Source organism: Hemiscyllium ocellatum, chromosome 21 (genome assembly GCF_020745735.1).
Source record: "Hemiscyllium ocellatum isolate sHemOce1 chromosome 21, sHemOce1.pat.X.cur, whole genome shotgun sequence".
NCBI classification, from domain to species: Eukaryota; Metazoa; Chordata; class Chondrichthyes; order Orectolobiformes; family Hemiscylliidae; genus Hemiscyllium; species Hemiscyllium ocellatum.
Genome location: NC_083421.1, coordinates 62,948,970 through 62,971,347, shown reverse-complemented (window position 1 = coordinate 62,971,347; position 22,378 = coordinate 62,948,970). Strand labels below are relative to the sequence as shown.

Sequence of the window (22,378 nt, the reverse complement as noted above, 5' to 3'; positions counted from 1 at the left end):
AGTTCAGTGTTGCAGACTATGGAATTGGCTGATTGGTGGTGCAATAAGTGAGAGAAAGTAGAGGTAATGGGTAAGGATCCGTGTTAAAGCCTCAGTTATTCACATTATTTATTAAAATGATTCAGATAATGGCATAGAAAGTCATGTATCTGAATGCACTGATGGCACAGTTAAACAGGATTGTAGACAGCGTAGATCTTGGCGTAAAATTACTAAGAGATATTGATAGACTTAGTGAATGGGCAAAACTGTGCAGATGGAGTTCAATGTATCCATTTTGGACCAAGAAAGGATAGATCACTTTCTAGATAGTCACACAACCACCATCTTAGCTACAATTACCTAGGTACAGAATCACAAGAACAGTGTAGGGAGAAAGAACGAAGTTAAAAGTTAAAATAAGAATTACTGCAATGTTTGAGTAGAAAAATAAAGCTAAAATTCAAACATTGCAGACTCTTGAAAGTGCTTAGCCATGCTGTGACCACACTTCCTGCAAGGGCTCGATCTCCTCCTCTTTGCCATGCTTTCCCCATGCAGTCTATTCCAGGAGTCTCCACACTGGGCCGACTGGACTATCACCAAAGCAACCACCACTGGTATCAATTCGACAAATGTGGCCTTTTTGTTTTCTAATTTAGAAGGTTTAGGGGTGATCTGTTCAAAGTTTTCAAGATATTAACAGAAAGACTGAGTTGATAAATTATTTCCACCAGTTGGAGATTTTTGAACTGGAGGCATAGTCTGAAAATTAAGACCAGACCGTTGAGGCGAGATGTTCGGAAGCAATTTTACACACAAAGGATGGGAGAGGTTTGGAACTCTGTTCCACAAATGCCAGTTGTTCTGGATCAGTTATTGGTTTTAAATCTGAGATTGCTTAACAAAAAATTATCAAAGGTATTAAGGGAAATGGGCCGAAAGCAAATATATGAAGTTAGGCACAGATGAGCCATTATTTCATTGAATGGAGGAACAGGCTCAAAGGGGTTGGATCCTGATCCCATAATATGGGCAAAAAGCAGAAAATATACTATTGAGTTGGATGATCAGCTACGATCATAATGAGTGGCAGAGGAAGCTCAAAGGGCTGAATGACCTAAGCTCCTATTTTCTATGTCTATTTTAACGCTAGAGAAACTCAGCAATACATCATTTTCTGTTTAGGCAATTTACAACCTTAAGGTCTCAACATCAAATTCTGTAAATTCAGAAATTGACCACATCATAAGCTGTTCTTCATTTCAGCTTGAGCCTCACGTGCAGAATCAACTGGGCCTTCTGAAATTGCTAGACACTGCCTTCATTCACACACATTTTACATGTTTTTCTCCCTACCACACCCCTTCACAGCCTTTAACAAGCCCTTTGACGTTTGTGCTGAGCCTCTCCACCATCTGAAAAAGGTAAAATAATGTGAATTATGGAAATCCAAAACAAATGCAGAGAAGACTGTAGAAGCTCAGCAGGTCTGTCAGCAGCTGTGGAGAGAGAAACAGAATTAATGTCAAGTCTGGTAGGACTCTTCAGAACTGAATGGTGTTGGTAAATGGATTTTTTTAAATTGACAGAGAAGGAGCAAGGTGCAGATTGTGGAACTCTGGGGAAAAAAAAAGTCTATTAACTTAAGATGTTAATTGTTTTAAAAAGTACCTTTTATAACAAGGCTGTCCAGTCTTTTTGCCAATTTTCAATTTTTCTCACTTCAGAGTTGATGAGCAATTTTAAGTCATGCAAGGTTTGGTATAACAGTACACAGGAATTAGGAAAATCCAAAGAAATAAATTGACAATTTAAGTAGATAACAAATAAAAATGACCATTACAAATTTCAAGGAGCAGAGTTAACTGAAAATCTTTTTTCAACCTTTTGGTTAAGCAGGAGAGCTATGGGGAGAGGTCGATAAGCCCCAAGTGCTGATCACCTTATTGAGAATGAGCTAAATTAAGTTAAACAAACATTGACTTGCTCAAAGTGCAAAGCAGTGACTCATTGGGCTCTGCAGCTGAACAGAGGGTTTGGTAATATTGGTCAACACAACAGCTCGGAGGGAGTAGAGTAGACCATTCGGTTCTTGGAGACAGTGAGGTCTGCAGACGCTGGAGGTCAGTGTTGAGAGTGTGTTGCTGGGAAAAACACAGCAGGTCAGGCCGCATCCGAGGAACAGGAAAATCAATGTTTCAGGCCAGAGCCCTTCATCGGGAAACATTCAGTTCTCGGAGTCAGCTGTACTATTCAATGTGATCATGGCTGATTGTTCACTCAGTTCTTGTTCCTGCCTTATTCTCACATCCTTTGATCACTTTAGCCCTAGCAACTGTATCTAACTCCTTCTTGAAAACATTCAATGCTTTAGCCTCAACTGCGCTGTGTTAAGAGAATTCCACAGACTCATCATACTCTGAGTGAAGACATTTCTCCTCATCTGAGTCCTAGATGACTTACGTTGCATCCTGAGGCAGTGACCTGTTCAAGAGCAGGCAGGAACATGGAGAGAACAACCAGATCAGCCATGAAATTATTGAATGACAAAAGCTTGAGGAGCCAGAGAACCTGCTCCTGTGTTCCCATGTTTGATGTTATTTGTAATATTAGGATTTAGATTACAGGGATCCCCGATTTACGAATATCTGACTTACGAGTTCTCGTACTTATGAATGCAATCGCATACAGGGGTGTAATTAAGATTCGACATATCGAAATTTCCTGTGCTTTATATTGCCCTGCTTTGTGTACAAATCAAGTTACAAACAGACTCAAATCAAGTTACAAACCCATTTGTAGCCCAGTGACTGGCTGTACAAATTTCCATTTGTTTAGCTAGGAGAAAGTGCGGACTGCAGATGCTGGAGATCAGAGGCAAAGACTGTGGCGCTAGAGAAGCGCAGCAGGTCAGGCAGCATCCAAGGAGAGGGAGAATTGATGCTCTGGGCATAAGCTCTTCATCACGAAACGGGCTTATGCCCGAAATGCCGATTCTCCTGCTTCTTGGATGCTGCCTGACCAGCTGTGTTTTTCTAGTGCCATACTCTTCAACTCCATTTGTTTAGCTCAAACTGAACTGATATAATACTTCCATAAGTTGTGCCTCCTAAGCAGAAGGAAGATCCTTGCAGAATTACTTTATTTAACAGTAATTGCAATCCAATGTTTTATCAGTCAAGCGCAATTATGCACAACATTCACAAAACCTCCAGATCAGGTTACACCAGTGCTAAAATAGTTGATGCCCTTGAGTATAGAAAACACAGGGGTTTTCTTTTAAAAAAAAGAAATTAGAATATATGGGAGGCAAGAAAAAAAAAGAAACATTAGGGGGAATCCCAAAGGGTTTTTTTTATGCATGTTAGGGGTAAGAGGATAACCAGGGGAGAAAAAAGCAGGGCCCATTAGGGACCAAAATGGCGATCTGTATTTTGAGTCAGAAGACAAGTTTTAAAGGAGTACTTTGCGTCAGTACTCACTGTGGAGGATGATGATCTAAGTATAGAAATCAGGAAGGGAGCTGTGATACTTCTTCTCCGTGTTAATTTTCTAAGCGTATCAGCAGTTCCAACAGCAATAAAAGTGAATATATCTCCAGGGCCAGATGAAAACTTATTCAAGGCTGCTACAGGAATGAAGGGAGGAGATGGCATGTTAATTTCCAAATTGTTGCTTGCCACTGGAGGAGTACAGCAAACGGGAGAACAACTAACATGGTTCCATTATTCAAAACGACTGGTAGGGATAAATCAAGAAATACAGGTCAGTGAACCCAACTTCTGTGGAAGGCAAACAATTAGAATGGACAAAATTAAATCTCCACTTGGAGAAATAAGGATAAATTCAGGATAGTCAACATAGCTTTGTAAGGGAAGATCATGTCTGACAGGTGGTGAGGATGTGAATAGATGAAGGTAATGCAGGGGCTATTGTCTACATGGACTTCACTGAGACCATTGACAAGGTCTCACATGGCAGACTGATTAAGCAGCAAAGAGCCCATTGGATCTGGTGCAATTTGGCTTAGTGGTAGGAAGCAGAGGCTGATGGTGGAAGGGTGTTCTTGGTGACTGGAGGCCCATGTCCGGTGGTGCACCACAGGGTTTGATGGCGGGTCCCTTGCTGTTTGTTGTGTACATTAATGACATAAATAAGAAGGTGGGAGGTACGATCAGTAAATTCACAGATGACATGAAGATTGGTGGTGTGGTAAATAGTGACAAAGAAACCCTCAGATGGACTGGTCAGTAGCAAATGGATTTTAATCCTAAAAAATGAGAAGTGATGCATTCCAGGAGGACTCTCAAGGTAAGGGAGTACACACTGAATGGTTGGATTGGAGAAAATGAGGACCACAAATGCTGGAGATCAGAGTTGAGAATGTGGTGCTGGAAAAGCACAGCAGGTCAGCAGCATTCCAGACTGGTGTGCACACAATGAGCCTCTTTTCATGTTAAACCTCATGTCTATGACAAGAGACAACTTGCAATTATATAGCATCTAGGATTTAGCAAAACAACCTGATGCATTTCACACGTGTTGGCAAATGTTTAAAAATCTCACCAAGGAGATATTGTAAGCTTGGTCACTATTGTGAGAGTTTTAAAGCAGTATCTTAAAGGAAGTGGGATTTAGGGCTTAGAGTCCAGGCAGCTTAAAGTATTGCTGTTGAAGGATGAAAAACGGAGGGATGCAAAATTGGTCAAATATGAAGCACAAAGATCAAAAGATTAGAGGAGGTGGGGAGCAGGGGGGAATTGATGAGAAAAGACCAGGCAGGGATTTCACAATGGGATGAGAATTTTATAACAGGGATTGCCAAAAGGAATCAATGTACATCAGCACAAACAAGGGGCAATTGTGATGGGACTTGGTAAGAATGAGGATACAGGCAGCAGAGTTTTGAATAAACACAAGTTAATGGAGGACTGTAAAATGCAGGGCAACCAGGAGAGATTTACAGCAGATGAATCTCAAAGGAAACAAAGAGATGTTTAAGAGATGAACTGAGGGGAGGATATTGATGGAAGTTGATAGATTTGTCAAAAACTGTCAGAAGTTCAGCTCAAGATGACCAACATAGGAAACAAATGAGTAAAAACTAGTACATATAGTTTTAAAATTAATTTTATTTTGAAACATAAACAACAATATGCGCTTTGAACAGAATATGCTATCAAACTTTTTTATATTCTAAAATTCAGGTGTCAACATTGAGCGCAATTTGTAAAATTATTTTAAATACAAGTGCACATTTTCTTTTGGAAAACAGTACTAACAGTCAAAATGTCACACAGAGTAAGTAAACCTTTATTGAAACATTCACACAATCAGAAGCTTATCACAGAAGGAGCCTAAATGAGTTGGCCCCAAAAACCTTCATAAAGAGCTTGAGACTTATAATTCGTAGAAGATGCAGAGGTTTCAGGTAAAGTTTGGTGGAATTTGGCTAATGCACCTCACTTTTGTTTATTGTAATCGAATACCATTATTCAGGGGAGGTGTTAGTAAGAAATTTCAAATCAAACATCACAATCAACAGCAAAAAGAATTAAATAATTTACTCTTGTTTCTGGCCAGCAAAAATAAAATTGTGCTGTAGCAGATAAATATGTCTTTTCCAAGTTTTGTTGCATTTCTGATGCACTGAGTTGATTGAGGTTTAGTTTTTGATGAAAATACAATAAACCAGTCACAGATTAAACAGTCAGCCTCAGTCATGAAACAAGAGCCTAAACCATAATGCAAAAATAAGTTGTACTGGCTCTCACATGCAATACATTCCAGTTGATCGACATCATGCATTAGTAATCATGTGATCCCTCCCGCACTATAATTTAGTGTTGAGATCTGTTTTGTTGCTACCTTCATACCCTTTCCTGAATAAATTAGAGAAACATAATCATGTCTAAAGAGCCACAATAGGCAATCTGTCCCTCACGGTCCTGCTGTCAGATGGCACATAACTTGCTACAGTTTACATGCAGCAACAGTCACAAACAATACAGTTTCATTATATTAGGATCCTATGGCAGTTGAAGTAACATCATTAGCTTTGGTCATTCATGTTTCAAAGGGATTAGCTCTTGTACTGATCACTAAATGTCATCCCCACTTCAGCCACAAATGCTGGCAAGGAAAGGCAATCATTTGCTGTCTTGTTCCTTTCCCTCTCTGAACCACCACCACCTCTTGGTCTCTCTCTCACACACACACACACACACACACACACACATTCCTATCTGCAAAGGATCAAGCTGTGCAGAACATGTTAAGGCTGCTATTTGCTCTTTGCACAGAAGTACATTACCTCTCCATGAGCCTGGACAATCTTACCTGAGCCAGGCAGACATGTAATACTGCCCAGTTGGATCACTAGCCTGCCAATCAGAGACTAGCCTCGTCCTTGTACCTCTCTGCCTTGTTCCCGCACATGATGATGGCAAGTTTACCAATGCCACTGGTTGTAAATGTCATGGGAAAGGAAGGCTTTCAAATAAAGTCTTCCACTTCAAGAGTCTAATCCCCATCTGCCCATAAACTTGGACAAGTGCAACTGAGCTATACTCAGATGCACCACGTTTTAAGACTTTTGCACTCCAATCCCAATATCAAAAAGAAAATCTATTACAACCATTTAAGAAAAACAATTTAAGTTCATCATTAGGCAAATATATAATATAAGAATAACTATTATTGGGAAAATAGGAGGCATTTATTCAGTCTCTCTACAGTGTCATTGTGACCTTCAGGGTTCTGTCATATCAATTAAAACACTGATCATCACATCTAGTTATAAACACCATAGTTCAAATCATTTGCAAATTATATTAAATCAATTCTAAAATAACACTGAATATTGTCAAAAACAGCACCTTCAGCTGCAAGCTTATTTTAATACTTGGCTTTCTACCAAGCACCTTTCTCCCTACAGGTATTGTTGGGCAGTGTCAGAGAGAGAGAGAGGGAACGCGTGACAGTGTACAAACAGACAGACTGTGCACAAGATAGTCTATTTGTTATGTCTTGTTGTTGGGTGGAAAGGGAGACGTAGAACAGATGTAAGGAATGTGCGTAATAGGTGAGAGGTGAGGGAGGGAAGGAAAGGAAAGGAAAGGAAGGAAGGCTGTGATTGTCAACAAGTGAGAAGCTGGCAGATGCCAACAGATATTGTAGAAGAGAGACAATCAATTTATTATCTTTCATAGAAGGTGGGAGAAGGCAAAATGGAGTGTGAAGGAGAAAGGTACAAGAGATAGATACACAGGAGGCAAGTGTGTGTGTGTGCATAAAAATCCAAGGGAAATGGTCTAAATCTGGGATCAATACTGTCATTTTACTGCAGAGTTTCCTTTGCAAGAGCATTGTAGCAAACCCTAGAGTTTTGCTGTTGACTGTTTACCAGAATTGGGAGGATTTTCTAATTTATAAAAAAAAACTTTTGAAACCAATGGTGGAGAGCCACATTAGAAGTAGGATTTGTTTTAGTGAAGAAAAAATATTCCATTCATTAGATCTTAATCAGTTGCATTGATTTTGTCTTATATACTATTTATCCATTGATATTATCATTCCAAAGTATTTCCATATACAATGATAATAAGCTGAATCAACACTTATCGGAAACAATGTAACCCCCTCAAAACATCAATATTTTGAAAAATTTAGTCGAATAAACAATCAACTTCTCAGTCCATAATCTGGAGGGTTTTCATCTTTGATACAATCTTGTCACATGACAGATGCAAATACACAACCGAGCAACAATTAGGAGCATGAGGAAACAGAATCTGTGCCGTGGTAATGGTGAGTAACCTTTGCATGAGTGATGTGGGACAAAGGTGGTCCCTAAAACCATCCAGCCAATGCAGTGTGACACTGCTCCTTAACCATCTCCCAACTAACTGGGACTCCTTAATGGAATCCAATCTTATTCCAAGCTTCCCCTGCCACCCCACCCCACACACAACATGAGAGGTGTCAGACGCCAAGGCACACATGGTCAGGGTAAATGGAGCAAATGGGAAAGCAAGGATAAGGTTGGGACCTGCAAAATCTGGGCTAACATGAAAAGAAAAAGGACACACTATGAACAGAAATCGTGGTGACTCGAAATGATACTTAAAGAATAAATTGAAATGTTCCCTTTATGTGTGGGATGGGTGTGGGGAGAGAATGATAGCTCAGTTCCGGAGCCCAAAATTCCACATTACTATTGGCAGAGGACACTGCCCGAGTCCAAAGCAATCCAAGTCAGAGAGTAGAGGTGGGGGAGCTAATTTTAAAACAGAAACAACTGGAAATTCAGGGGTCATGTTCAGAAAATATTTACATAAATGGAAGCAGAAATTCTCGCCCCCCCCCCCCTCAAAAAAAAATGGCCTGGAGTCAGGGCTTGAGGGGCTGTATGGCCTTTCTGTGTTCCTTTGGACTTATGGGAGGTTGGGACATTGTGGTTTTGTTTCTAAGTGCTGGCCCCTCATTAGTGGATGAATCTGAATCCTGACCCGTTGGTATCAGAAATGAAGATTGGTTGGAATGGAGATTTAAACTCTACACCCCACACCCAAAATTGATGGACAGGCCTGGAGGGAACTATTTGATTCCCCAGCTTGCAGGCCTCCCCCAGGAAAATTACTTTGTGTTGGGATAGCCTGTATGAAGTACCAGCAATAAGCAAAAAAGCCTTTTACTTAACTTTTGGCAGAATAAAGTGGAATTACCATTATCCACCTCCTCCATGAGAAGACAAACAACAGTTCCCTTTGTTGGGAACGGAGGTGGAATTATCAGAAAAAGGTGCATTGGGGGTTAAATGCAGAAAGGAAGAGTAACCGTGTCGTAGAAAGCTCCAAACCTTGGATGTCACATCACAAAGCCAGACTGGGAAGCTATAACCAGTAAGAAAAGTGAGTCACCAAGACACTGGGCAGTTACAGCAATGGGTATTTTCACTGCAGGAATGTGGATGGCTTCTCCCTGTCAGTACAACTTTAATTCCAATTAACACTATATGTTTAATTATCAATGTTCCTCTTTGTCTTGACCTGGCACTGAAGAAAACGCTCTCTGCTTCACTCGGATTCTCAAACTTGAAATAGTGCCACGAGGGACTAGCACTGCAATGGGCCGAATGCAAGCAGATCAAGAGCTTCAGTGGCCAGAAAGGCAGACCTTTCAATGTTTGGTGGGTGAAGAGGAGGAAAGACATTCACACTTTAAAACACACGGCTGGCAATGTACAGGGGAAAGCATGTAACCAAGTTGCGCTATCAGACCCAACAGAACCCAGCTTCCAGCATTTTGCAATACAACAAATCACTGACCCAATTATCAAAAACAAATTATACACACTGGATACAGATTCAACCTTCAGACAATTCTGATGGAATGCATTGAAAATATAAGTGGGGACATTTCTGCACTCTTTATCACAAACAGCTAATTATCAACAGCCTATTGTGTGATAAACTCAATTATAGAATGTGATCTTTGGGGATGTAGCTTCACTGGGAATAACAGGAACAGGAATTACTGAAGGGTTGGTCCTTCCCAGTTATAATGTTAAAGTTTAATGAGCTTTCCAAAACAAAATGTGGGTAATAAGTGTTGGGATAAATTCCAAAATCTGGAATGACCCTGACCAAGTCTTGAAATCACTGCTGACCACGGTTTGGCGAATGCTGAGCACATTTAGTTGATGTTTAGCTTGATAATCCAATTAAAACAAAAGGTGTTAAACACAAGGGGTGCAAGTGGGTAACAGAGTGGCTACACAAAGATTTGAACTGTTGTCTTCTCATTAGTCCTACAAATTATTGCTACAAATAAAAGTTGTCTCTTTAGAGAAATGCTGGGATGGTTTAGTATTAAATATGGGGACAGATTAAGGTTTAGCAGTAAACACGCAGGAGCCCTGGTGGTTGAAGACAACTGAATTACTTTTAGCCAATGTGATGGACTAATGTTGGTATGAACTCCTGAACAAATCACCAGCAGTTAAGAGGCATCTTTAAAGATCAGATGTGATCATTTCAGACAATATTTCCCTACAACATTAAAAAAAGGATTTCATGCGGGAGACTGGAGTACTGTAGAAAGCTTAAATACAAATTTAACAATAGTGATATCGATTCTGACTCAACAAGGCATACTGATTCTCAGTTTCTGCACTGAGTATCAATCATAGGATGTGATGCAAAACCTCAAACTTTAAAGAAACAAGGTATTCTGCATTTTGCTCGAATCAGCAGCAACAAGGCTGAAAGCCTGGTTAGTTATTTGAATATTGCTGCAATTGAAAAAGGTTTCTGCTTTTGTCCCTATGGCGCTGGTCGGAGATGCCAGTACAAAAAAAGCAAGTAACCTGCAAAATGTTTCCCTCAGTCCCAGAGATAATTTTGGTCAGTCACTTCCCAGTCTCCAACACCACCACCATAACTTTCAGGAGGTCATAATGCTGGGATACTGAAGATCCAGTGAAACCTCACTGTTTCTTAGGATATAGTGAGGAGTTTACAGTGTGCATCTCAAAGTAACAGAAGATGGACTGCATTTTGGGTTTGGACTGGATCATTCAATTTGAAATAATTGAGCTCTCAGCTACTGTTTTAAGGTTAAGTTGGACTAGACCACTCCAACACAGGTAGCACAACAGAAAACAACCAAGATAGCATGGCAGAACTGGGCTTCTCCTTCTTTAGCTCGGTGACACATAATTATTAATTTATCTTGCTGCTGTACTCTATCATTGTAGTAAATGCCATTGTCATCATTCAGAGTGCAATTACTCATGTCTTGCTCAGCACCATTAGTGCATATCCCTTGATAGTGGAGGGAGGAAGGGAGATGGAAAGATTTGATTGGGGAAGAGGTGGGGGAAGGAGTCCCAGGATTGCACAGTACAAAGTTAAAGACAACTTTAGCCACACACTTCCCTGTGGGTGTGGAGACATTTTCCCAGAAGGCACTGCAAAGGCAGGTTTGGTCACTTTCCCACCATATTTTCACGTGTGCGCCTGTGGGTCCACACGTGTATGTCTGTCAAAGAATGTGAAGATGTCAGTGTTGGGGGACGGGGGGGAAGCTTCCTGGAATACTGAGCAGTTTTCCACTGCCGCTATGCAGAATCCTGAAGATCTTTTGCTTTCTTTAGGATCAGGTCAACATCAGAAATTGGATAATCCTGTCATTGAATAAAAGAGAATACAGTCAGTGATAACAAACAAGTAACATTTGGACATCTGCATTTATCAAAATATGATAGAGGCCATATCAATACCTTCAAATTTGTATTTTATTTTCAACACATGCAAAATCACTTATGTAATTCTTTTGAGATGCAGCCATTTTGCACTCAGCAAGCTCCCATAAACACCAAGCTGATAATGACCAGATCACTTTTGTAGCATTGTTTAAATGGATTCTGGAGACAAAGCCCCTGCTCTTCAATATAATGGCCACAGTGTATGCTATACTCACCTGTGGAGAGCAAGGCTTCTATGCAGCACAATACTGCAGTGGCAGTTTTCTGGATTCAAATCTCTGGAGTGGGTCTCAAACCTAGAATCTCAAAGTTAAGGCTGCTCCCCACTGATCAACAACTGACACAAACATTTAACCTACAAAAATCACACCATTGCAAGTGAACCATCCTGCGTCAAACAGGCATTAATTTGAACAACTGCATTTACATATATTGCTACTGGTCCAACCGCATTTTCTGCTGAAAGCAAAGAATTGTGGATACTGAAATACAAACAAAAATTCTGGAGAGATTCTGCATATCTGGGTCAGGTGGATTGGCCATGCTAAATTGCCCGTAGTGTCCAGGGCTGTGCAGTCTAGGTGGATTAGCCATGGGGAATGCAGGGGTTACAGGGATAGGGTAGAGGGGTGGGTCTAGGTGGCATGCACGAGAGGGATGTTGTGGACTTGAGGTGACTTGGTGTGGCCTGCTTCCACACTATAGGGATTCTATGATTTGGCAGCACCTGTGGAGAGAAACAGGTAACGTTCTGAGTTGAGTGAGACTTCGTTGGAGTCCGGAGATATTGCCAGATCTGCTGAGTTTTTCCAGCATTGTGTGTGTTTTTATTTCATTTCCTGCTGCCAGGTTTCATTAACCCTTTAGCTCTGGCGCTCCTCTGCTCCATGTGACCAGGTTTCCTTTGCCTGTATCGTGTTGTAGTTAAGTGCATGTGAAATCACTTTGGTTACAACCAATGCTTCCTGCAGCTGCTGGATGGCTGCTCCAGCACTTGGTGCATAATTGGATCTGTCTGGACCACAGAATCATCCAGCATAAGAGGTGGCCAATCAGGGCTGTGCCACCTCTTTGGAAGAGCTATCCAATTCGTCCCAATGTCCCCTCCCCAGTCCTTTCCCCACGGTGCTGCTCTCTTTTCCTTTCCAAGTATTTATCCAGTTCCCCAATTTAAAATTACCGAGTCCTCTAAAGGGCGGCATGTTCCAGATCCACCTCACTCCGTGTATAAACAAAATTCTTATCTCGTCTCTCACATGCTGTCTCGTGTGCTGCACGGCTCCTCATGCGATCTCTAACACACAGAATAAATTCTCCATCTCTCACACAACGGAGAGATTAGTTGGTGGCATCAGCCTCCAAAGAAAAAAAGCTTTTCACTGATTAAAACAACATGTTCAGAAGAGGATTTCAGATCTGATTAACTTTCCTTTTAGCGATTGATGGCACATTCGCTTTCCTGGCTCTCAACTCTAAGTCAATGTGGATCCACCACAATTCCCAATTGTTCAGACAGAATCAAATACAAATCATCCTTGAAGACCATCAGAATCACGTGAATTGATAGGGTGGACCAAGAAAACGCTTCCATGTACAGAGGCGGGATTTAGCCAAAAACTAGAAGATAAGATGTTCACTGACAAATTGAAGAAATTCAAGAAATATTTGAAGAAGAAAACTTGACCTGGTAACATTGGAAAAGCTCAAAGTGCTGCATTCTATCCACTTTTCCAACACACTCCAAAAACCTGATCAATCTGTAGAAAGAAGAATCTTTAGAAATGCTGGTGCTATGCATGTGCTAAAAATTCCAAATTCAGACCATAAGCCAAATAAAGAAAAGCTTGAAATTGCAAGAGCAAAAGAACTCTTTTAAAAAAAAAGTGACATCCTAAAAAGAAACTTTCGACTATTTGATCAGAATTAGAAAGCTAAAGAGATTGCCATTAAACAGGAGTCCGCCTGGGCATAGTTGAAGGATGAATGTCACAGAGCGCTTGTGGACAAACTACAATGAGTGTGAAGATGGCATAAGACAGGCAAGTGTGGCATGGCATAATGGCAGATTACCTGGCAGGGTTAGCTACAAGTAGTAACAAGTTAGGACATGGAACTCATTATCACGGAGAGTAGCTGATGGCAATGGTATATCGTGGATGCATTTATGGGGAAGCTGGACAAACATAAGGGAGAAAGGCAAAAGTAAGGACTGCAGATGCTGGAAACCAGAGTTTAGATCAGAGTGGTGCTGGAAAAACACAGCAGGTCAGGCAGCATCCGAGGAGCAGGAAAATCGACGTTTCGGGCAAAATAGAGGAATAGAGGCAGGGAACCTCCAGGGTGGTGAGATAAATTGGGGGGGGGGGGGGGGGGGGGGGGCGGGGTGCTGAAGAGAAGGTAGCAAAGAGTACAATAGGTGAATGGGGGTGATGGGTCAGAGAGGAGGGTGGAGTGGATAGGTGAGAAGGAAGATTGTCAGGGAGGACAGGTCATGAGGATGGTGCTGAGCTGGAAGGTTGGAACTGGGCTAAGGTGGGGGGGGGGGGGGGAAATGAGTTTCACCAGTGTCATGGCTGATCTCAACCTTCAATTCCACTTTCCTGCCCTTACCCCACAACTTCAATTCCCTTACTGAATAAAAATCTCTTCCTTGGATATACTTAAACAACCTAGCAGTAAAGAATTCCACAGATTCACTACCCTCAGGACTAATCCCTCCTCATCTCTGCTTTGACTGAGTGGTGACCCAGTTATACACCATTCCCTTTGAAATAAACGCCTAGAATCCATTTGCCTTCCCTATTACGCACTGAATGTTGATGCTACATTTCAGTGATGCACACACAATGACCCTCAAACCCCACTATGCCTCAACTTTCTGCAGTCATTGTTCACTTAAATAATATTCAGTTGCTTCTATCCTTCCTAACAAATGCGTAACTTCATCTTGCCCACATTATATTCCATTTACCAGGTTTGTGCCCACTGAGTTAACCGTCTTAGAGACTGTGCATCATCCTCACCACACGTCTTCCCACCTATTTGTGTCATATGTAAAGTTGGTTACAGTCCATTCACTTCCATCATCCAGCTCATTAACATTCATTATAATTATTGTGGCTCCAGCAAGAATTATATCTAATATTCCTATTGGCTGTACAGGCCTCTGAAGTCCATGTGTACAGCAACTTCTGGAGCTGGAAGTCACTGCCAAAACCCATGTGCTGACACAGAGCATGGAACATCACAGCAGCTGCATGTGGGTGTGGTTCAGAGGGAACATTGACCCTGGCACTAAGGCCCCCTCAGGCTGAAAATGCCTCCTTTTACCCCTAGATTTCTACTGGTTAGCCCATCCTCTATCCCTGCTAATACACTGCTACCAACACAACAGCCAGGGACCTATAGACCAGTGAGCCTGATGTCAGTGGTGGACAAGATGTTGGAGGGAATCCTGAGGGACAGGATGTACATGTATTTGGAAAGGGAAGTACTGATTAGGGATAGTCAACATGGCTTTGTGCGTGGGAAATCATGTCTCACAAACTTGATTGAGTTTTTTGAGGAAGTAACAAAGATGATTGAGGAGGGCAGAGTGGTAGATGTGATCTATAAGAACTTCAGTAAGGCGTTCGACAAGGTTCCCCATGGGAGACTGATTAGCAAGGTTAGATCTCATGGATTACAGGGAGAACTAGCCATTTGGATACAGAACTGGCTCAAAGAAGACAGAGGGTGGTGGTGGAGGGTTGTTTTTCAGACTGGAGGTCTGTGACCAGTGGAGTGCCACAAGGATCGGTGCTGGGCCCTCTACTTTTTGACATTTACATAAATGATTTGGATGTGAGCATAAGAGATACAGTTAGTAAGTTTGCAGATGACACCAAAATTGGAGGTGCAGTGGACAGTGAAGAAGATTACCTCAGATTACAACAGGATCTTGACCAAATGAGCCAATGGGCTGAGGAGTGGCAGATGGAGTTTAATTCAGATAAATGTGAGGTGCTACATTTTGGGAAAGCAAATCTTCGCAGGACTTATACACTTAATAGCAAGGTCCTAGGGAGTGTTGCTGAACAAAGAGACCTTGGAGTGCAGGTTCATAGCTCCTTGAAAGTGGAGTCACAGGTAGATAGGATAGTGAAGGTGGCATTTGGTATGCTTTCCTTTATTGGTCAGAGTATTGAGTACAGGAGTTGGGAGGTCATGTTGCAGCTGTACAGGACTTTGGTTAGGCCACTGTTGGAATACTGCATGCAATTCTGGTTTCCTTCCTATCAGAAAGATGTTGTGAAACTTGAAAAGGGTTCAGAAAATATTTACAAGGATGTTGCCAGGGTTGGAGGATTTGAGCTACAGGGAGAGGCTGAACAGTCTGGCGCTGTTTTCCTTGGAAGATCGGAGGCTGAGGGGTGATCTTATAGAGGTTAACAAAATTATGAGGGGCACGGACAGGGTAAATAGGCAAAGTTTTTTACCTGGGATTGGGGAGTTCAGGACTAGAGTGCATAGGTTTAGGGTGAGAGGGGAATGATATAAGAGAGACCTAAGGGGCAACTTTTTTACGCAGAGGGTGGTATGGGTATGGAATGAGCTGCCAGAGGAAGTGGTGGAGGCTGGTACAATTGCAACATTTAAGAGGCATTTGGATGTGTATATGAATAGGAAGGGTTTGGAGGGATATGGGCCGGGTGCTGGCAGGTGGGACTAGACTGGGTTGGGATATCTGGTCGGCATGGACGGGTTGGACCCAAGGGTCTGTTTCCGTGCCGTACATCTCTATGACAACAAGTCAATGGAAGTCCTGATGAAGGGTAGGAAATGCAAGAGGGAAACCTAAGAAAGCAATGAGGAGAGGAGAGAGAGGGCACGATAAACACCGACAGGTAAGATTAGACAGCATCTCAAGATATCCTAAGTAAGGGAAGAGAGTGGGACCCATTAGGGACAATCTGCGTGTGGGGACAGAGGACTTTATATGGTGTTAAAAGCATAACACACTTCTGTCTTTACTCAGGAGTAGGAGATGTATACAAAATTTGGGGAGAAGGACAGAGATTCTCGAACATAGATTGACATAGGGAGTGAAGTGGTTTTGGCAGACTTAAAAACAAAAGGACAAATTCCAATGTCAGGATGTGATGCATCCCAGGTTGCATGGGAGGTGAAGGAGGAAATTACAGGGACTTGATTCAAACTTTCAATTCCTCTCTGGCCACAGGGAAGGTACCAGAGGACTGAGGGACAGCTAATGTGGTTCCACTTTACAGGAAAGATGGTAGGGATAAACCAGGGAAAAGGCAGATTAGATAGTCTCACATTGGCGGTTGGGAATCTATTGGAGACTGTTCTGAAGGACAGAATTAATCTCTGCTTGGTGATCAGGGATAGTCAGCATACCTTTGTCAGAGGGAGGTCATGCCTATCAAATCTGGTTGAATTTTTCACTCTGGGTGAACTTGATTGAATGTGAGGATGCGATCAAGTGTATAGATGAGGGTAGTGTAGCTGATGTAATTTATATTGATTTCAGCAAAACCTTTGTCAAGGTCCCCCATGAGAGAACAATAAAGAAGCTAAAAGCATATACGTCCAGGGTAACTTAGCACGTTGGATCCAAAACTGGCTTTGCGGTAGGAAGGTATGTTACCGGAGAACAGCGTGCAGTGGTGTAGCACAGGGATCAGTGATGGGTCCCTTACTGTTTGTGAAATATATACACTATATAGATGAGAATGTGGGTGGGAGGATGAGAAGTTAGCTTGTGGATGACACGACAGTTGGCCAAGTGGTTAACTTTAAATATCCTCATTACTGGCACTTCAAACCCAGAGGGATAGCTGCTCACTTTCAAACCTGCCCATGCCCTTCAAAATGTTACACACCTCTATCAGGTTCTCCCCCGCCCAGCCTTAGATATAGACAGATTGGTCAGATGGGCAGATCAGAGGGAGATGGAATTTAACCCAGAGAGGGCTCAGGTGGTGCACTTTGGAAGATGTAACAAGGAACCCTCAATGAGTGGTAGGACACAAGGAAGCTCAGAGGAACCTTGAGGAGAATGTTCACAGATCCTGGAAGGGGACTGGACACGTGAACAATGTGATTAAGGTGGCATATACAGGGCATTTGCTTTTTATCAATTAGGAAATAGACTATAAGAGCAGGAAGGCTATACTGGAGCTGTAAAAATCTTTGATTAGGCCAGAGCTGGAAGGACTATGTGGTTGCCACACTATAGGAAGATGGGATTCCACTGGAAAAGTTCAAAGGAGATTCCCAGGATATTGCCTGAAATGGAACATTTCATCTATGAAAAGAGGCTGGACAAGCTTGGGTTGTTTTCTTTAGAGCAGAAAAGGCTGATTGAGGTGCATCAGATTGAGAGACATGGACAGAGTACAAAGGAGAAGCCACCTAGATGAAGAGTTAATTATGAGGGAACATAATTTTTAAGATGGCAATCAAGAAGTTATAAGGATTGGAGGAAAATGTTTTCACCCAGATCATGGTGGGAGTGTGGAATATAATAGTGGGAGGTGAGTAAGGGCAGGAAACTTCACAACTTTTAAAAAGTATACAGATTAGCACTTGAAATGTCATAACATTCAAGACTCTGGGCCAAGTGCTGGTGAGATTAGTGTAGACAGGACAGCACAGACTTAATGGGCTGAAGGGCTTATGCTGTATGACTATGACCATGGACTCATTTTGAATGGCTGTACATGTGGTTTATAGAATCATAGAGTCAGAGATGTGCAGCATCCATTGGCCTTACTCATCCATGCCGACCAGATATCCGAACCCAATCTAGTCCCATTTGCTAGCACTTGGCCCATATCCCTCCAAACCCTTCCTATTCATATACCCATCTAGATGCCTTTTAAATGTTGTAACTATACCAGCCTCCACCACCTCCTCTGGCAGCTCATTCCATACACATACCACCCTCTACAAGAAGTTGTCCCTTAGATCCCTTTGAAATCTTTCTCCTCTCACCTTAAAAACTTATGCCCCATAGTTTTGACTCCCCTACCCCAGGGAAAAGACCTTGGCTGTTCACCCTATCCATGCTCCTCATGATTTTATAAACTTCCATAAAACAGAACCCAAATCTATTACATTGATTGGCTGTCCTTTATCTATCCTGTTTGTTAAGAGCACACAAAAGTCCAATACATTTGTTAGCCATTATATCCCCTTCATAAAGCCACACTGACTGTGCTGATCATATAACATATTTCTAAATGTGCTATTACAGCCTTAATTATAAATTAACATTTTCCCAATGACAGATGTCATTATAACTACAGTTAACATTTTTTTGTCTCTTACCCTTTTTGAATAAAGGAGTTACATTGGCAGCTTCCTAATTCTCTGGGAGTTGTTCAGACTCTTGGAAGATTATTATATATGCATCAGCTGTGTCAAAGTCTCTCTCCCTTTATATCCTGGGACGTAATCCATTAGGGGCCTTAATAATGTATTAGGCTCATTAGTTTACCGAGAACATTTTACTTTCTAGATAGTCTCACTTATTTCCTTCCCAGCTTTTGCCTTTGATTCATGACTGTACTATGTGGACCTATGCAACAGACAGAGAGAGAGAGAGAGAGAGAGAGAGAGAGAGAGAAAGAGAAAGAGACAGACAAAGAAAAAAATGGGTCAGCGTCACAGTAAGAAACAATATAGAGATACTTCTTTGAACTGAAATTTTTTGAGAGATACACCATTTCGTCATCTTCATCAATTGTAAAATGCTCAAGATCGCTCCCATGGCCCTTTTCAAAAGACATGTCATACAGATTGCGAATACTCACCAAACAATGGTGCTTCTGGACAGTGACAGCCCCAACCTGATCTTTGGAGATGGGGCACAAAGATGCTTCCCAGCGTGCTGCTTTTCGAAAGGAACCCACTGTCTGATAAGAGGAAGTCAACTTATCAAGTTGGATGAATATAGAAGCATGTTGTTCATGAGAACTTGCTGAGGTTACAAGTTGGATATTTAGAAACAGGAGTATGCAGAGATATTGGGCAGACAAGGTCAGTGGCAGACTTGGGCACACGCACACACATACACTCTTGCCTCATACTGAAAACTGAGGCAGACACAGCCACACACCCTCCCTAAGAGGCAGGGGCATAGTGTAGGAAAAGTGATAGAGTCAATAACTCAGACACATACACAAGCAGACTGGCTGATGAAAGCAGAAGCATAGACACTGGACGGGGTGCACAGGACATTAAGGCCATAAGACATAGGAGCAGAAATTAGGCCATTCAGCCCATCAAGTCTGCTCAATCAAGGTTGATAAGTTTCTCAATTCCATTCACCTGCTTTCTCCCCATTACTCTCAATCCCTTAACAATGAAAAACCCATCTATCTCAGTCTTAAATATACTCAATGACGTGGCCTCCACAGTCTCTAAGAATAAATTCCACAGATTCACCTCCCTCTGGCTGAAGAAGTTTCTCCTTATTTCATTTTTAAGAGGTCTTCCAATTACTCTAGCGCTGTACTCTTGGGTCCTAATCTCTCCTACCAATGGAAATATCTTCCCAACATCCAGTCTGTCCAGGCCATTCAGTATTCTGTAAGTTTCAATTAGATCCCACCTCATCCTTCTAACTTCACCAGGATATTGCCTGAGAAAAAGTATTTTAACTCTGAAGAGAGGCTGGATAGCCTAGCGTTGCTCTTTTTAGAAGAGAGAAAACTGAGTGGGTCCTGATGGAGGTGTATAAGATTAAGGAGGATGGATGAGAAGGAGCTGCTCCTGGTAGTTGAAGGGTCTATATCGAAATGGGGGGTGTGCATAATTATAAGATAAAAAACTGCAGGTTTAGAGTGGATTTGAGGAAAGGCTTTTTCAGCCAGAATTTGGTGGGAATTGGAATCTGCTGCCTGGGAGGGTAGTGAAGGTGAGAAATCTCACAACCTTTTAAAAAGAAAAAGGTACATGGATGGGCACTTGAAATGTCATAATTATTAAGGCTGTGGGCCAAGTGCTGGAAAGTAGGATTTTTGAAGATAGGTTGGTGCAGACTTGATCGGCCAAAGTGCTTCTTCTGTGCTGTTGAATTATCTGACCTCCAGCACAAATAAGGTCTGCTCTTGCTACAGAGCAATTCGAAGCAGAGGCTTTGAAAAAGAGATCCAGTATAACATTAACCCATAGTGAAACAAGTCAGAGATCTTGGTCCATTGACAGTAAACTGGGCTGAGGACAACTGTTATTCCATATCCAACTAAACATGTAATTCAACTATTGAGATGACAGTTGAAAAAGGTATATGACAGGTTCAGTTTGACATAAAGAATCTCCTGCAAGCAAATAGGATTCATTTGAAGCAGATGAAATGCAGAGAAAACAGAATATTAAAAAAAAGGAAGTAAGTGCCAACTTTTCCAACTATTACCTGTTTGTTGTAAAGTGTGAAAGCATTTCTTGAATTGACATGAACGGGCCACATGCCTATTTTCTACATCAGTTGTAAAGATGCCGAGGTACTGTAAAAATTTCAAACCACCCTCCCCATCTCTCTTTCCAGTGGAGCCAAAAACACATGATCCTACAACAGTCTCCAACAATCTGTTTATACTAAATAAAAACCAAAAGACCTGTGGATTCTGGAAATCAAACAAAACACAAATTGCTGGAAAAGCTCAGCAGGTCTGGCAGCATTCGTGGAGGGAAATCAGAGTTAACAGTTCTGAGGAAGGGTCACGGGACCCTGAAATGTCAACCCTGATTTCTCTCCAAGATGCTGCCAGACCTGCTGAGCTTTTATAGCAATTTCTGTTTTGTTTGAGCCTGTTTGTACACACCATTTCTGGATTACAAAGACTATTACTGGGAATTCGGAGCTACTGTCGATGTCTGTGAGTAGGTCAGACAACTGGGAAAACACTGCCAGGGAACCAGTCTGGTTATGTGACCTGTGCAAAGGATGCTGCAACATTCTCATGGGTTTAAGGATCACACGCAGTACAAAAAAGTTACCATTATTATAACTGGAGCATACCAACATTGAGGTAAACAACTATACATAAACCCAAAACAATCTGAAGTGGAAGTTATTTCCATTGACTGTAACAGTACATTGTGAAATCAAAGACCATTAGAAGGGGGCCATTTAGCCCTTGAAGGCTGCTAGCTTATTCAATGCTTATGGCTCCAACCTCAATTCCTGCCAATTCCCTCCCTGCTCAAAAATGCATCATAGTCAAAGCCATGCAGCCCACTGAATCCACACCAGCTCCTACCATCCCCCAGCTCTATCCACATAGCCCCTGTGAATTCATTTCCTTCAAGAGCACAACTGATTTCCTTTCTGTTACCACCACACTTGCAGGGAGAACGTTCAGGTCATAGAGATGTGTAGCATGGAAACAGACCCTTCGGTCCAACCCGACCATGCCGACCAGATATCCCAATCCAATCTAGTCCCACCTGCCAGCACCAGGCCCATATCCCTCCAAACCCTTCCTATTCATATACCCATCCAGATGCCTTTTAATGTTGCAATTGTACCAGCCTCCACCACTTCCTCTGGCAGCTCATTCCGCACACTCTCTGGGTGAAAATGTTGTCCCTTAGGTCTCTTTTATATCTTTCCCCTCTCACCCTAAACCTACACACTCTAATTCTGGACTCACCCGCCCCAGGGAAAAAAATTTGTCTATTTATCCTATCCATGCCCCTCATGATATTGTAAACCTCTATAAGGTCATCCTTCAGCCTCCGATGCTTCAGGGAAAACAGCCCCAGCCTGTTCTGCCTCTCCCTGTAGCTCAGATCCTCCAACCCTGGCAACATCCTTGTAAAACTTTTCTGAAACTTTTAAGTTTCACAACATCTTTCCAATAGGAAGGAGACTAGAATTGCACGCAATATTCCAACAGTGGCCTAACCAATGTCCTGTACAGCCACAACATGACCTCCCAACTCCTGTACTCAATACTCTGACCAATAAAGGAAAGCATACCAAATGCTGCCTTCACTATCCTATCTACCTGTGACTCCACTTTCAAGGAGCTATGAACCTGCGCTCCAAGGTCTCTTTGTTCAGCAACACTTCCTAGGACCTAACCATAAAGTGTATATGTCCTGCTAAGATTT

General features: G+C 42.0%; 1 protein-coding gene across 2 annotated transcripts in view; it reads right to left on the bottom strand.

Moving 5' to 3' along the window:
* Nucleotides 1-5,164: 5,164 nt before the first annotated feature.
* The window catches only part of tbc1d13 (TBC1 domain family, member 13), a 52,490-nt gene continuing 35,276 nt past the window's right edge, over nucleotides 5,165-22,378 (bottom strand). Inside the window, exons 12-13 of one of the 2 annotated variants that reach the window (XM_060841603.1) lie at nucleotides 19,072-19,173; nucleotides 5,165-11,170 (exon numbers count right to left, since the gene is read on the bottom strand). In XM_060841603.1, the coding sequence (XP_060697586.1) occupies nucleotides 11,105-11,170; nucleotides 19,072-19,173 (168 nt within the window). In that variant the 3' untranslated portion in view covers nucleotides 5,165-11,104. The remainder of the gene's footprint in view (nucleotides 11,171-19,071; nucleotides 19,174-22,378) is intronic. The other variant, XM_060841604.1, reaches the window with a different exon arrangement.